Consider the following 17,993-nt stretch of genomic DNA (forward strand, 5'->3'; position numbering starts at 1 on the left):
AACCCATTCTTAAAATGAAGATATAAACTGTACCTACCTGATTTCCTCCAAAACATAGTCTGGAAAGTTTGCCTCTTCAAAGCGTTGAATAGGATTTGGGACTTGACTGCCTTTGACTGAGATGGCGTTTTCTGAACGGTAAGCTTGAATCTCATGAAATGGCCTGCAAACACAAGTTCAGATGTGATAAATTAAGAATGATCATCAAGCAATATACTAGATGGAACACATTTGAGGTCATTATACTCAATTTTTTCCCAACAACAAATTATATTTTATTTCTTCTTACTCCAATACCTGTTAAAAATATCAGGATTAGTTCTGAGATAAAAACTCAGAAATTAAATAGCATTTTAGGCATAATGAATTATTACTATTTTTTTTTTCTATTTCAACAGTGTAAGGATGTAAAAAGAACCCTACATTTTAACTGCTTGTTCCCAAATAGAAAATGTATTCTGAGGAACCTTATTTCTCCGTTTTTGGAGGGACCACAAAAAAAAAGTAAAACACGGGAAAACTGAAAATTCGGGAATGAATGAAAACCAACAATTTGGTTAAACATCACAAAAATGAACTATGTATAATTATAATCTTATAAACACTCCTAAACCAAACTACTGCCCGTATGTAGGCTGAGTGGACCTGGAACCAGCCCTTACATCCAGATTAAAATGCCTGACCTGGCCGGGATTCAAACCTGGGCCCTCCAGGTGAGAGGCAGGCAAGTCAGACCGAGAGACCGGCTTCGAACATTAATTACCGGCACACAAGTTAAAATTCTCCATTCTTTATATTCAATTCTCCCTGAAAACTTATTTCAGGTAAGCAACTTCGATCAGTCAAACTCTTCGAAACATCTAATAACGCCAAGCCATACAACAATCTATAATCCTCTAATCTAATAAAATAAAGCACATTAGATACAAAAGTGTCAAACATGATGGCAAAATTTCTTCTCTTCTTAATCTTCCACTGTAATTTGGTCACCAGTGTACCATTCGGAGTCACGTTTCTGGAAATCTTGTACCGCAAAATCAGGTCTTCATCGACATTTACAGGTTATGTGATCTTGGGTTATGTTGAACTTTACAATATGGTTTCGAATGTAAGTATCGATTCCAAAATGTTTGCAAAAGCATTTTATTCAATTCTGCCCGTCACTAATCACAATCATATTGGAAAGAGAAAAAGTATCATCAAAACTTCAGGAATTATGGTTCTTCGTGACCTTGAGCTCAGCTGGAAAGCACGCTCGCTGCGCAAGTTAGGAGTGGGAAATGATACAACTTTTTAAATGTAACGTGCACAAAATAAAAATTCTGCAGTTTTTAAGCAGAGGTGCCAACTTCCGAAGTGGGTTATCCATAATCCCCCACCCCCACTCTCAGAAAATTTTCGAGTCAAATCGAAAACATGCTCCACCCTTTTCGATAATGACACCCTCCTTTGCCCTTTCCGAAAGCAATCTATTCTAAAGTATATCATACTACACAATAACATTTGCTCGCTACTAGTTCTGTGATAAAACATTCTTTGTAGCTTGTTTCGCACCCAGGAACTGCTCTTCAGTGTAGGTTTTCTTCAAGTACCCTTCCTCCAACTGACGTTTTCGTCTTCTGAACCGTACGCGATTCCAGTAGAAGTTACAATCTTAATGTAGGGCTGAATTATGTCTGATTTTTCCTATCAACAATGGAAACTTTCTGTGGAAGAGTTATGTTAAGTACATTTAATACTGCAAATGCAACATTACTTAAGGTTTTATCGAGGAGAAGAGCAGTGTAGAGATCCTTCATTCATAATGAATTTCTAACACTCACGAGTAACAAAAGGAAGTGACGATCGAACAAGTAACTTTGCCAACTCACAAGCATTAAAACGACAAGGTCAGTCATACTCGAAACTACTGAACATTTTTGCTTTTTTCTTTTCCTCCATAGAAAATTTTTCGCGATAATGTCGCTTCTCCGTAATAATATCCAGTTTCACCGCAATGCTGTAATCGCGAGGTAAAATCCGTAATATTTACGGACAATCCGTAATAGTTGGCACCTACAAAAACGTAAAATTCCCAGTCTTGTATTCGGACCAAAAAAGTAATAGCAATCCCAAGACCTTCCATGGCTGTATGTATTTAATATGCAACATCTGTTCTGGTCTCGATAAAATATTCTTATACGATAAAATTAAAATACCAGATTTGTATTAAGGAGCGGTTTCGATTCCTGCCTGAAAGCCCAGTGACTATACAATGCCCTGAGGGAAGTGAAAAAAAAAAAAAAAAACCTGTTTGTTTTTACTTTTCGATTGTATCGCCAAACATTTAACCCTGCACATAATGTGGACGTTTTAAAACTATGAACATTTGACTAAACTAGTTTGGTCTTCAAGTAAAACTGTCAAAATGCGCTTTGTCTCCTTCCTATTGTTGTGGCCACTCCCTGCTTTATGATTTCCAAAGATTCTCTAACCAATACCACCCCGAATGCAATGCTAAGATGGTCCCTAACGCAAGTTCACCACCGATCGTTTCTCTAGTACAGTACTTGCTCTAATTATTGCAATGACGGGGGCACCAACGCCAAGATCTGTTGAGTATGCCGTAGAAGTCCTCTAAATTTCTGGACGGTTGATGCGGGGAAATTGTTTCCTCGAGGAATGGATAGCGCAGGATTTTTACAACGCGACTTAATAAGGATGATGCCAATATAATGGTCCGTTATTGGACATTATAAATTTTCCAGCTAACTCATTCTTGGTTGCCTGCGTTTCGCCCTCGTGTGTTAAGTTGGGCTCGTCAGTTGGGACCTAGCACTATCAGTACTTTAAACCTGTCTCCAACTTAACTTATGTACCCTTTCTCTTCTCTGAATTCTGTTAGTTGAATCTTTTTTTAACTTAGCACACTTCCCAAGATGCAAGGCTAGTGCATACCATAGAGGCCACTGCATAGGCTACTTGAAGCCACCAGCAGTCCCAATGCACTATGAGAGCTATGTCTCATTTCCAAAAATTGATGCCTGTCTGGCCATCAGATGATATAGATGTTGATATTTTTGCATGTAATAGTTTATTCATAATGACTGTATTACCTCTATTGGCTTTGGTCACAAATTATGGGAATTTAAAGGAATTTAAATTTTAATATAAGGATGTCATTCTTTTTTAGAATCTGGGAGTGCTAGTATGGGTTTAGCAGTTACGGATATATTCTTCAAGCATAAGGCTATTCAGTGCTACACATGTGTAACAGGAATGCCTATGGCCTGGCCACGGCCAGCTTGATATATATAGGCCTGCTACCAATAGTTGTGACTTCACACGTATAGTGCTCAGTCTCCGTCGTTGCGTGTAATTCCTATATTGCTGATACGATATTTTTTCTCACAGTGTGACAAAGGAAATGCAAGAATAAGCCTATAAATACACAACATCGAAGAAACACTATCAAAATAATGCATACACCAAATATATGCACTCAAGGTGGTATATTACTAATCGTAAAATGTTCGACTGAATGGTACTGAACTGAACTGTACGCTGATGGTGACTAGATGAATTGTTTTTCTGTCAAAAGAACGCCATTCTTTTACAGTTGTTTGGGCACATGATTTTGTTATTTATGAATTACTGTTAAAAAAAAGTATTTCCCAAAATATATGACAGATTTTGGTAACAACACTCATTAACTCAGCAGCACATACCCACGCTTGTCACAGGTTTTTCAACTTTCATGATCAAAACATTGAAAGAAACATCCCTATGATTTCTACCGTTTAAAAAATGCATCACTGAATCAGGTATCAAGGTCTCGGTTAACGTGTAGCTCTCCACAACAGTTTGGAAAATAGTATAAAGGTCACTAGGAAAACTGTTGCTGTCTCTAATATGTTATTATATTACACTTATTTGAGCTCAGTCTTGGAGGTTATTTCTTGAATCTGAAAAATACCCTCTCCTTTCTTCTGGAGATTTTCATTCGGCAGGTGTTGATTGAGAAATATATGACTGCCGAGGAAATATAGTTAATGTTGGCTTTACCCTGGGCAGTTAAAACTGAACCATCTAGTCTTTTTGCAGTGTCAACTCGAATAATGTTATTGTCGGAAAAATGTTTAATACAGACACAGGCATATTTCCTGGGATCAAAATTAGCTCGGTGTATAGCATGAATCCATTTATCTCGCTTCTCCTTATCGTTAGGAAATGCAAATGTTGAGATAGCCACCTCCTTATTTGAATGGTAATTGGATGTACATCCAGGCACATTACGCTTTCGTCCCATTTTGCAAATAGGAGCATACAGTACACTAACACATTATAAAAATAATCATAATTAAATAATAAACTTTAGAGTATTTTAGACAATTCATAATATCTCAGTGAGTTCACCTAACCTATCACATAACCTAGCAACACTTCCTAACACCAGGCTGCTGAAATTACAATGTTATAGCATTTAACACATATTATTGCTGAAAATACATACTTTACTGATGCGTTTTCATATAGTTATCACTTGGAAACACGAACACCTCTAATAACGTTGAAATAACAACAACGTGCTACCAAACCACCATGAAAACAAGACTCGTACCTCCATATAATGCACTAAAAGGCTGACTTCATCACTATGGAACTGTCATGTGTAGCAGGCTGGAATTTTGAGTTGGCCGTGGCCTGGCACATCATTTTTATAATTATTTATTAAAGAACTGCTCAGCTTCAGCATCTGAAACAGCTGCACGGACAAAAGTTCTTGACTCCGCTGTTTGCTGTAGGAGTGAGAGAGAAAGCGCGAGCGGGGAACAGGCTGAGTGACTTAATCACCACATGTTGTCAACCCTCCCCTATGGAATAGTCTGTAAATATTTTCATAACTTTTAAATGGCTGAAGTTACAGAAATAAGATCTACACCAGCGTGAAGCCCGCATTTTGAAATGGTAATAGCCGAAATTTGTAGTCAAACCATTAAGCGGGATTTTGAATTAACCGATTCTGGATTATCGAGGTTCTTATGATGATGCTTGTTTAAAGGAGCCTAACATCGAGGTCATCGGCCCCTAATGGTATGAAATAACAAAGTTAAAATTCATCCACTAACCAAAATAAAATTCAAAAATGCCATGAAGAATGCATGGATGGACATGAACCCAACAAAAAACAGTGGATCAGACTAAAAAAAAGATTGTAAATAATAGTATTACTAACCACGGGACCACTTATAAAGCACAATGATGCTTGATGTCTAAAGGGGTGCAAAATCCACGTATAAGGCCCCACAGAATGGTACATGTCGCGAGTAAAGTAGAACCATGGTATTTGTCATGTTGGGGTTCTAATCAAAAGTAGCGACGACTCACGGTGTTCCACACAAGATGGTACTACTCACAAACATTGCACTTCGTACAGGGAACGCAGACCTATGGTGTTTCTCACACAATGGCACCACTCATAGTCAACGCAAACCGCTAAGGTTCCTCACCTAGGTGTACTAACCACAGGGACTCTCAACTATCCCGTGTTGTTCCTCGCATAGTGGGTACTAATTACAGGCAACGCAGACCCACAGTGCCACTCATATAGCAGTACAACTCACAGGCTACGCCCAGACCCGTGGTGTTGCTCACATGGGTACGACACACAAGTACTGGAAACCCCCAGGCCAGCCTCTTTACTGCCACTAATCACAAACCTATTTCGTACTTAATTTAGTGGTACTACTCGCAAGTTCAGGCAACCCATGGTGTTCCCCGCATGATGGTACGAATCAAAAGTAGTTTCATGGTTCTAATTCAATCATCCCTTGGTCGCCCATTTTAGTCTCTCACGACAGGCAGGGGATACCGTGGGTGTATTATTCGTCTGCGTCCACCACCCACAGAGGGTAAAGAGAAAAAAGAAGGGATCTGTCACTTCGAAAAATGAAGTAACGGACGAAGAAAGGCAAGGGCCACGAAGGGCGTGAAAATGTAAGACTCCCTAGGCCTCGAATGCTCCAATACCGTCGGGGTTGGAAAAGAACAGCAGTTGACCAAGGGAGGTCAGATAGGATAGACGAAAGTGAGGAGCCTCGCACAAGTAAGTGGAAGCAATGCCAAGACTCAGCTAAGGGCCCCATGGTCGCCGATCCACACTCCCAAGTTGACAGCCCCTTGGGCCGCTTTTAGTCGCCTCTTACGGCAGGCAGGGGATACCACGGGTGTATTCTATATGTGCGTCCCCCACCTGCAAGGGGTAGTGTGTTTGGTCCGCGAAAGGTATTTTAATTCCCTCAAGTCCGCCGGCAAACCAGTTAGGACCCCCTTAACCGCCACCTGGGATTATCACCTCTCCCCCTGCTACGCCAGCGTAGTAGGTTCGTGGTATTGAGGTTCTAACACACGTGATTAAATTATATATAGTACTGGTACTTTCAAGAAGTTTTCAGCATCTCAAATTTTACCCTCTACCGGCACATAATGTCCTCGACTTTATATTTTATATTCTGAACCCTGCCAGACAACCTAATATTCAAGGCAGTCAGCAACCACTGCACTTTAAATTAACACAGATTCTTGCACATCACTTCGTGACAGAAGAATATCCTGAAGACTACGTGGCATATTTGTTGCCTGCGCAAGCGTCACTCTGCTGAACACCGAGGCAAATCTTCCTCTTCCTCCTCATCACACACATTCCTATCACTTATATCTAATTTTTAGCTACCTGCTTTACGTCGCACCGACACTAATAGGTCTTATGGCGACGATGGGATAAGGAAGTACTAGGACTGGGAAGGAAACGGCCGTGACCTTAAGGTGCAGCCCCACCATTTGCCTTGTGCGAAAATGGGAAACCAGAAAACCACTTTCAGGGCTGCCAACAGTGGGATTCGAACCCACTATCTCCTGGATGCAAGCTCATAGCTGCACCCCCCTAACCACACGGCCAACTCGCCTGGTCTTTTTTTTTTTTTGCTAGGGGCTTTACGTCGCACCGACACAGATAGGTCTTATGTCGACGATGGGACAGGAAAGGCCTAGGAATGGGAAGGAAGCGGCCGTGGCCTTAATTAAGGGTCTATTGTTTTAGAAATTGGTATGTTGGAATACATGTCTCATGTTACTTTCCTCTAAATCAAAATCCTTGGTTCTGTTGCAAAATACCATGTTGTTGAGTACTGCTGTCGAAGTAAACTTAAAATGTTTCTTTAAGAAAATCTGCACAAACTTTGCCATCATATAGGTGGGATTATTTCTAAAATTTACTATTGAACTTACGGATGTGTTTATTTTATGATATTTAACAGTAAAACCTTGTTAACACAAAAAGAATGAGTTAAGCAAGAAAACGTACTACTGAATATATGAATAAAAACTAACAGGGATATAGAAACACTACGACTTTTTCCGACATGAAGGCATTTTACGACTTGTATCCACGGGTACAGTGTAAACTATATCTACCATATCTAAAGATGAGGAAAGTATTAATAATATGTGTGAAAAACATGAGAAGAAATATGAAAACATTTTCTGATGGGGGTCATAAAATAAGTGCACTGAAAGTTGTGAAAAACACCAAACACCAAATATGAAAACGTGCATGGGGGCCAATAAAAATATCAAAGTACTATTGCAGATCACACTTTCTTAAACAGACATTAGTAGAAGCCTTTTATTTCGGAGCAGAGGGTTATTAAACATTTTCTGTTAACGTAAGAAATTTCATTTTTTGTCTGTATTGAACTGAGAATTACAATGAATAAACTTTTAATATCCACCTATTCAGTACAACAATAATGTTGTTTATAGATGTAATTACAACATCCTAATTATATTCAGATCTAGTTTAGACATTTTGCGTCATCCTCAGCTGTACAAAAGAAATCTGAAAATAGGCAAATTATATAAAACTCACAATAAATATAAAATTGTACATGTTATAAAAACCCTATGAAATCTACATTAAAACAATGACACATAATATAACCTTATTGAACAAGTTAAAGCCTTGTGAGTCAAAAATATATTGAATGTTGAATGACAGTTCTCAAGTGGATTCATGTCACTGTGGACATACATGTAGTAAGCTCAATAAATTTGGCAAGTGATTTACAATAATAAAATAGCTTCTGTTTTAAAACATTTTTACACCTTAATTTAACTACGGTTCATAAACTGCAGAGCCATCTTAAAATAATCGTGAATATAAACTGCTGAATAAAATTTGGGTATGGTGGAATTGTTCTATATCTAAGGCCTATGAGGTGGAAATGCATAAATAACTCTAGATGTAAACAGGAACTAGGTATGTTTATCAGTTCAAATGTGGAACCTGTGAAAAATAAACACCAATAACAATTGTTCAATAAGGTTATATTATGTGTCATTGTTTTAATGTAGATTTCATAAGGATTTCATATCACAAAGTTTTAAGACTACTCAAGTGTACGAAAGACTCACCCCATACGGCCGTAGACCAATCATAATGTACGGTAAACAAGGTACAGCTTGACACGAGCGGTTGCATATACTTTTGAGTGCGAGTCTTAAAACTCCCCGCTTTGAATTGTTATTGGTGTTTATTTTTCTTAGGTTCCACATTTGAACTGAGAAACACAGTTCCTGTTTACATCCTAAGGAGTCATGTGTTTCCACCTCACAGGCCTTAGATATAGAAGAATTCCACCACACCCAAATTTTATTCACGATTATTTTAAGATGGCTCCGCACTTTATGAATCGTAGTTGAATTAAGGTGTAGAAATGTTTTAAAACAAGCTATTTTATTATTGTAAATCACACACCAAATTTATTGACCTTACTACTGTATGTCCACAGGGATATGAATCCATTTGAGAACTGTCATTCAACATTCAGTATATTTCTGACTCGCAAGGCTTTTAACTTGTTCAATAAGGTTATATTATGTGTCATTGTTTTAATGTAGATTTCATAGGGATTTTATATCACATACAATATTTATCGCGAGTTTTATACAATTCGCCTATTTTCAGATTTCTTTTGTACAGCTGAGGATGACGCAAAAATGTGTCGAAACTAGAACTGAATATAATTAGAATGTTGTAATTACATCTATAAACATTATTAATGTATTGAATAGGTGGACATTAAAAGTTTATTCATTGGAACTATTTTCTGGTCACACTCTTGGACATTGAATTGGAGGTTACACTAGACCACTTGCGACAAAGAGGAATGACTGACCACCATTTTGAAAAACTTTGACCAAGTCGAATGATTGCGTCGAAACTCGAAGGTGCAAGTTCAATATTCGAGACCTCTGCACATTTCAAGATGCAGATGCCAGTCCACTTTCTGAAAGATTTTAATTTTGTCTCCATTAGCAAGGAAGTTCACAACATTTTCCGTATCCATAACTAGGCTATCACAAGACAAATATGCACCACACTGGTCAATTTCACACGATTATGTTCCTAATCGAGATGTAGACTACCCAATCACGCGACGAAACTTCGCTGTACCACTTCACATAAAATAAATTTCCAAATTCTGAATGGAATGCAAAATACAAGCATCAATAAGCTCACTTTTTCCATGATCACGCAACTGTGGCAACTGCTCTTACCCAAGTTGAAAATAAACTTCCTTTCACAAGGGATGACAACATTTTCAGGGCTAGTAAAGATATGATCATACTAAGCGGTAATACTAAAAATCTGTGGCGCAATAAGCGAGGTATTTTTATAGAAATTTAATTTGATGACAATCGGGACTTCGAATTTATGACGTATTAAGCAAAAATAAAAACGTTAATGAGGAACGCACTAACAAGGTTTCACTGTATATTCTCTTTATTGTCTTTTGAACATTTCATCGCTGAAGATGTCTTCCAATGAGGACAAAACATATACCATGATTTTATGCTATTCTGAAAATATAATTGAATTGCAAAGGTGGAATTCTCCTAAAAGTACCATCACACTTGTTAAGGTCGACAATACAGCCTAAAAATGAATTTTATATCTTGCAAAGAATAAGAAAGTACTATAACAAAGAGAAAATCTGAGTGGAAAAACTAAGACAGAATGGAGAGGGATAAAATTTGATAGTTTTGATGATGTACAGCGAAACAGGAGGGAGGGTAAAAGGGAGACCCAGATGTAGGTGGTTGAAAATTAAGAATCTTATAATTAGAAGAAACCTGGATTGGAACACAGATGAGAAACAACCGTGGCTGGATAGTGGAAGATGGTAAGATGCCATAAACATACAAACCCGGAGGAAGCTCGACAAGAGAAACAGATTATGATAATCCTTAAATCTAGGAAACTGACGGCTAACAGTGACTTACCATGTAAAAACACTTGAATAGATTACACGTACAAAATAAGACAAATCCAAAATTTTTGCCTGCAGCCTTTGTCAGTGGAGGATGGAATGACGATTTCTTCAATGCTCACAGTTGCAAGCATTGTTAATTTCTTGGAAATATAATAGGATGCTTTCTCACTGCCCACTTAATTATAAGTCATTCACAGGAAGTGTCATTCTACAGCACAGTCTCCATATGACAAATTTCAGAGTTGAAAAAAAAAAAGTCAAAACTCTTACAAATGTCAAAAAGACATGCATTTTGACTAGCCATGAAATATGAACACTGGTGAAAGGTCTTACCTGTTATCTACAGTTGGATGTGGTATATAAAAATTCTTTGTAAACTGTGTCAGCTGCTGGAAGTCCCACTGTGGTTTGCGGAGATTGTTACCCGCAGATTGTTGACTTCTTTGAACACCGCGATTACCAAATCCCCCACCTCCTCCATTTCTACGGTCGCCTCCTCCATTTCTGGAGTTGCCGCTGTTCCTAGCGAAGTACGTCCTAAATGAAAATAAAGGCAGTACTTTAAAAATAATCTCAATATAAACATAGAAAAATGTATGTGTCACTCACACCCTCCTCCTAATGGAGCAAGAAATATTTCCATACATTTAAAGGTGTTCTGAGAAGGGGAGCATTCAACATGTTGAATGTCTTCTCCTGGCCTTTCACTTGCTTTCTCTTCAAGATTTCTACCATTTTTATTTTCAATTTGTTTTACGTCACACCAACGCAGGTAGGTCTTAAGGTGATGACGGGATGGGAAATGTCTAGGAGTGTGTAAGAAGTGGCCGTGTCCTTAAGGTACAGCCCCAGCATTTGCCTGGTGTGAAAATGGGAAACCACGAAAAACCATCTTCAGGGCTGCCGGCAGTGGGGCTCGAACCCAGTATCTCCCAGATGCAAGCTCACAGCTGCACACTCCTAACCACACGGCCAAATCATCCGGTAGCCCAGTTCATTAGGGTACAAGGAACGAGTAGAGGTGCGAGAAGTGGTGGTGGTTATGATTGTTTAACACGTTCAGTGCGGATCACATACTGGGTGCGCGACGCTACTTTATAAGCACGTGTAAAGCACGCGCCTAACGCTTCATGGGACGGTTGCTACGAAATGTGAATCACAGGTTTCCCGCATAATAAGAAAGGCTCTGAGTGTCATTCCGCACATCGTGTAAGTCCAATCTACTAGCAGATTCGTCTGTAGCGATATTCGCACATGCGTATTTCCTCTCTAAGAGTTGTCATACGTCGTCATTCATGTATGGGATCTTTGAGCAGCAAGACCACTTCAATGCGAGGTGAGACACTGCATTTCCTGTTTATTATTACTTCAAGAGAATTAAGAGCGATTCCGCTTTTGAAAAAAAAAAATGCCACCACTGCAATATGTTCAGTAAAAGAACTGAACTTGTAATTGTCATTTATTCCTGCATCATATTTCTAAGTAACTTGAAAGAACTTACAATAATTTTTTACTGTGTTGTGATGCTTGTTATTTTATTTATATTTTTTCAGATGACCGACAATGTGGTTCCTTCAACATCACGAGACCCACTCAATAAGAGGTAAGTTTCAACAGAAGGCATACCGCCTCAGCAGTTCTCTAATGATAGAAATATTGATATTTATGTCTGTAACATACTTTATGCATTTATTTGCTATCCACGGTAAATAATGCACAGTAATCTACCAACGTGTGTGGCGCGTGATCCGTCTGGTGACCAGCATTACTTCTTGATTTCAACCACGGGTCATGCACCAGGCGCGTGAGTGGGATAAGTCCACGAGTTCGATAGAACTCGTCCTACCAACATACTAAACTTTGATAATTACAACTTTTAAAGAGTCCCGCACAAATATTTTGCTCAGGTTGGCGGGTATGTCATGCTCTGCTAATACGCAGTGAACGTGTTAAGAGGAAGTACAACTAGGTAACCATCCCCTATAACACTAATCAGAGCAGAAAAAATTGAAGGATTCCAACAGTATACAAGTTTTAATTTGTAGCAAGCACTGACTCAAATATGCATTAACATTAAGTAACTAGCACATATCTAGGTTATGTTACCTGGGCATTATGCCCATTAAAAAAGGTCCAAGGGAGAACACTAACCCATAACTTCACCTGCTTGTAACAGCATGATGTATCTGAATAGCTGTTCTGCACTTACAGGATTATAGAAGACTATTCAGAGGGAACGAACCCAGCAACACCACAATTGTACAAAAAGTGATGTAGCTGTTTTTGCAACTAGAAGACTCATACGCAACATTGGTACATCCATTACTAGAATACTGCACTCTTGATACAGAATCCTAACCATACTGTTTCCATATCTAGTATAGAGTCCGTCCAACATAAATGTTTACATATTTATTCCTAAACAATTGGTGTCCTATATGACTGCACAGAATATAAACAGAAAAACTATCTGAAATTACAGTCTCTTCAAGAAAGTCTTGAGAACTTTGCTATTAGTTTCATATATAAATTACTCCACTCTCAAATTGTTCTGAATTATTGAAAAAGTGAACACTGATGTTCCTCTTAGATACAGTATACAAGACTAAATCAGTATTTTGTAACAAACTAGCAAAGAAACTACGCTTTCCATAGTCCATTGCAAAGAATGATTAGAAATGTGAATAAGTTGGATATAGATATTGTACTGGTTACGACCTGTACATGAGTATTTTTTTAGTATAAATGACATTTAATTACCACGCGTTATGTTCTGAGCACGCCTGGTTTGTTTACCGCCAGCGGGGCAAGCAAGCGAGTGTAGGACAGCTGTGAGCTGTGACGTAGCCACAGGGGCTAGTTAGACCGCCCGCCCATCACACCACGTGTTTCCAGCCTGGACTCGTATATTCTAGACTCCACGTCACACCTTCTGGATTGTTCGACGGGGAAAATTTTGTAACTCCCGTAATAATTATGGTTGTCAATGTGACTTGACACCGACAAGGTCATCTCCATTCGAGACGACAATTTTTAGTTACAAATGTTATACACGTTTTATTCGTAGTATTGACGGTCTCACTACACTCCTCAGCATAGTGTTTTTATTTAACAGTCAGCAAGATCTATTAGACGAGAGGACTTTGTACCTCAACGTGTTTTTAACTCACCAATCATGATCACTGTCACTTCACATCATTACGATTTTTAATTTATTTGTATATTATGTAATCATTGTTTTACTACTGAAGATGGCCTTGAGATTAGGCTGAAACATGTATAGACTGCTTCATCCAACAGATGACTTGTATTGATAGGAGGATTTTATAAATATTTTCTTTTGTAAAAAAATAATTATGCTAGCGGCTTGAGCGATATGTCATCTTGTTTGGAATCACCTGAACGTCGCAATGCTCGAGTTTCAAGTAAATCCATTGAAGGGTTCAGGAGATATTTAGTCAAGCCGTATTGTGACGTAGACGCCCCGGATCGAATAAAAGGAGGGCCCACTGTAGCCTGTTCACTCAGTTACAGTTGAGTAGTCAGCGTGGACACTCTCGCTACTACTATAGTCGTGTAGTGATAGTCCCGACGAGGAACTCTGTAATTTTCTTCCAAGTATTCTCAAGTGGACTTGCAATATTTCGAGTGTTAAGGAACATTTTCTAAGTCTTCATAATAGCTTACAATATTTACGGTGTAACCATCCAGGCTTCTCCTGCCCTACTAATTTAATATAATATCATTTTACGCGATATCATTTGATATCAAGTTTATCCGCCATCGGCAATTATTTGTAATAACATATTTATTCAACGTCAATCAGTTGTAATCAAGGCATTTTGGAATCATATTGTATATATAATAAACATCGTTTTACTATTTAAATTATTATATTATGTAGGATAAGAATTCATTATGTTGTAAATACGGTCAATATGTTGAGACATAGTTGTTTTCATTTCATCTCATGTTTGTGTATACGGAGGGTTATTCTTGAAGCTTGGGATTTTGCGTGTCATGGGTTTATTTTATGACCAAGGCTAGTAAACAGCGACCCGTGCGCGAGGCTTATCATTGCCACGCCTTCTGGACTTGTCGAGGAAGGGACGGGGAGTTGATGCTTCGATCTATCGAATCAGATACTCCGTTGTATATGAGTTTTGAGATTGAACTGTTACCAAGAGTGGGGGTGAGCCCGGATATATACTGATTCTCAACACGAGAACAGGAGCTAACTAAGTACAACTTCTGCTGACAACCTTACAACCTAACTACGAGATACTCCATCACTAGTACTTCTACTGTGAACATCTACTTTGAACGACGTGATTTGATATTTGAAACAGTGTGTGGTCGCTCCGCGACATAGTTATTTTTGTACAATGTGTTGTCGCTTCGGTAATGTTATCGGTTCTATGAGAAACGAAACAAGCTTATGGCTTGTGTTATATTCAATAAATATTGTGGACGAAGAACTATGTTTAGTTCAAGTCTACGGAAATTTTGTACAAGTCTGTACCGTATAAATAGTATAGCTCAGTTGGATTGAGATTTCTTCTAATATAGAAAAATTCATATCTCTGAATTTTCTCCTCATACGATCAACGCTGATCAGTTATTACAAGTATAGGGCCAATGTCTAATTTAAAGACTAGGCAAGTAGGGAGTGTTAGTCAAGATAGCCCGTACCATATAAGAGAAGGAAGGAAGGATGTCCATGGAGCAAAGTCTACATCGAGAAGAAGAGAACGAGTAACCACGGAAACCAGATGACTTCAACGGAAGCTGCAATTGGTGAGCTTCAATTAGATAAAGCAAGCAATAGTAAATTCAGTAAATTCTAAATCCCTCCACGCTTTAAGGAAACTTTTCAGATTCATCTCATTTTTTTGTATAATAAATTCATTTGTATTTTATATCGCGTTAATTTTCTTTCTTAAGCGATACTTAATGGTTAATTATTTAAAATCCTACCCCTGTGATTTCAGTATAAGTCTCTATGCTAGTAAATATAAATTTTGGTTTACAGTTTTATTTAAAATTGGAACCATGGCGCCCAAACATTACATAGAGAAATGGGGAACCATGGAATGTTAATTGTTTCTATTTGCGTGGCAATTTGCGGGCAAGCCACAAATAGTTTATTTAATATTCATGTGTCCCATGAAAATAACTCATCTCCCCAAGTGTTTTGAAGAGGTGGAACAGTTACAACGGGTGTTCGAGAATGGAACTTTTCCAATGATTCATGAAATAGACTTGTATTATTTACGTGTGTTAAACTCATAATTGGACTTGTATTCTTTACGTATGTTAAAGAACGAATTCTTCATAAATTGAACCTGCAATACTTGCGAGTGTTAAGAGACTCATCCCTCTAACAGTGATTTACAAACTTTGATAGTGATGATCACTGAATGTGCTCTAAGTTCCCGTAAGCATAAATTTGTGACTTTGCCGGTACTGGTTCAAAGACTTATAAACTTTGCCGGTGATGAACTCTAACTTCATTCAACGTCTTTAAAACATAAATTTAGGATCTCACCTGTGTTTATTCAAAGACTTATAAATTTCGCCAGTGATAGACTGTAAATTTATTCATGTGGATGGACTTGTGTTTTCCGTACATGTTCACTCAAAGACTTGTACATTCGCCAGTGTTGATTCAAAACTTTATAAATTTCGTCAGTGATGAACTTTAAATCTATTCAGATTTTCATGTGGATGGACTTATGTTTTTCGTCCGTGTTCATTCAAAGACATGTACCTTCGCCAGTGGTGAACTTTAAATTTGGTCATAGTTTCATGAGAAGGGACTTGTGTTTTTTTTGCCAGTATTTATTCAGAGACGAAGACTTTAGCTAGTGGTGAACTCTGAAAATATTTTCCTCGTATACAGAGACATATCATTTTTACGAGTGTTAAATTTTGAAAGTCTTGATGAATAATAACCAGTGACTTCGCTAATAGGTTAATCACCCAAGGTTTTTATGAACTCAGATTTATCAGTACTGCGAGTGGCCTTGGAGACATCAACCCTCTCAGTCACATTGGAATGAGGTAGTAAATGATTATCTGCAACATCACCAGGATCATCGGGGTTCAACCTGGGCCTCGAAAGTTCGAGGCATCTCTACCTTCTACCAACCCAGACAGTCCAGCCGCTTCTGTACGGAGTCCCTGGAATCTTCTGGAGCGTGATCCAACCTGCCTGGCTTGGTGAACTGGAGAATCCGAGCCATATCATAGGACCATGTGGAAGACAACATATCTACCTGGAGGTGATGTGCAATTTCATGTCTTACATGAATAAACTCATGTTCAGTCAGAATCAAAGTTTTCTTGTAGATAGGACCCTACCTCCTGTACCGAGCCCTAGCTACTAGTCACCCAGTTTTAGCCCTGAGAACTATCTTCTTGCTTACTTTAAAATATAATCTGAGAGTCGGGCTCTTTTACCGGTACAATATATTTGACAGTTCACACTCTTACCTTATGAAAAAAGGTGGAAAATTAAATGTACTAAAATCATAACCATTAGGTAACCTAGCCTATTTGTCCTATGATACTGTATACCGAGATAATTTGATATTTACGTTACCAACTTCTCCTTCATGCCTTATGTAAAAAATTCTTAGTTACATATTAACAACCCTGTAACATGGTTTTATGCTGTCAATAAATATTATTATTATTATTATTATTATTATTATTATTATTATTATTATGCGTGAATGGTCCCTTTCGGAATACACGAAGCTTTATTTATGATTTAGTTTGCGGAGGATCCAGGATGCTTTCACCTGTTGACTAAAGATCTTTTTCCTTTCTTCCGTCCACTTGGTACCTGCTCTTTTTGGTACTTCATTCTCTGGAGTAACTTCCCAATTGTCAATTTTCTTTCTATATATATTTCGATTCAAAATGTCTTCACAGAGAATTTGTGCGTTCTTCATGTCTGCTTTTGTTTGTTGTATTCAAGGAAAATTCTTCAGTTTGTCAACTCTTTCAAGAACTTGGTGGGTTAGTCTAGTTTCTGGAAGCCTCTTTAACATGTCCATAAAATTTTAGCCTTTTTTTTTCCGAGGTCTGCCGCAATATTAGATAATTTTTCTGTGGATTTCCGGGTTTGGAGGCGGTACCCTTCTCCCGTGTGTCTTGGTCCTAAAATTTTCCTCATATATTATTATTAATATTATTGGAGGAATCACACTTATCACAAGTGGCAAAAATACTGGGAAGAATATTTGAGAGGAGAATGAGAAAAATGAGACTAGCAAGAGGAACAGTATGGATTTAGAAGTGGAAGATCTACAGTGGATCTGATCTCCAGTATGAGACAATTAATGGCAAAGAGGGAATACGGAAAAGATTGGTCATGACATTCATAGATCTAATAAAGGCATACGACTGTTCCTATGGAGGTGTAGTAAACCATGGTCAAAAAGACTGGTTACACAAATTGTAAAACTAATGCAAAAATGTACAAAAACTATGCCACCAGCACAGACTCAGTTTGGAAAGACAGAATGGTTTAGAAATGAATCCGACTATGATGGGAGTGTCGCTGTTGCCCCCCCCCCTTTTTTTTTGTTTCTAATGGTTATGGACGAAATTGCAAAGGAGACAAAGGAAGCATTATGGGAATAGGGAGGTGAAGTTATCACTATTTGCAGG

The 17,993-nt window shown here is 38.1% G+C and overlaps 1 protein-coding gene across 2 annotated transcripts in view; it reads right to left on the reverse strand.

Annotated features, from left to right (window-relative positions):
* The window catches only part of LOC136857036 (ATP-dependent RNA helicase p62), a 154,868-nt gene that overhangs the window by 128,383 nt on the left and 8,492 nt on the right, over window positions 1-17,993 (reverse strand). For both annotated transcript variants that reach the window (XM_067135384.2, XM_067135383.2), the window contains exons 3-4: window positions 10,647-10,850; window positions 38-163 (exon numbers count right to left, since the gene is read on the reverse strand). In XM_067135384.2, coding sequence (XP_066991485.1) covers window positions 38-163; window positions 10,647-10,850 — 330 coding nt within the window. The remainder of the gene's footprint in view (window positions 1-37; window positions 164-10,646; window positions 10,851-17,993) is intronic.

This window comes from Anabrus simplex, chromosome 1, assembly GCF_040414725.1.
Source record: "Anabrus simplex isolate iqAnaSimp1 chromosome 1, ASM4041472v1, whole genome shotgun sequence".
Classification (NCBI taxonomy): domain Eukaryota; kingdom Metazoa; phylum Arthropoda; class Insecta; order Orthoptera; family Tettigoniidae; genus Anabrus; species Anabrus simplex.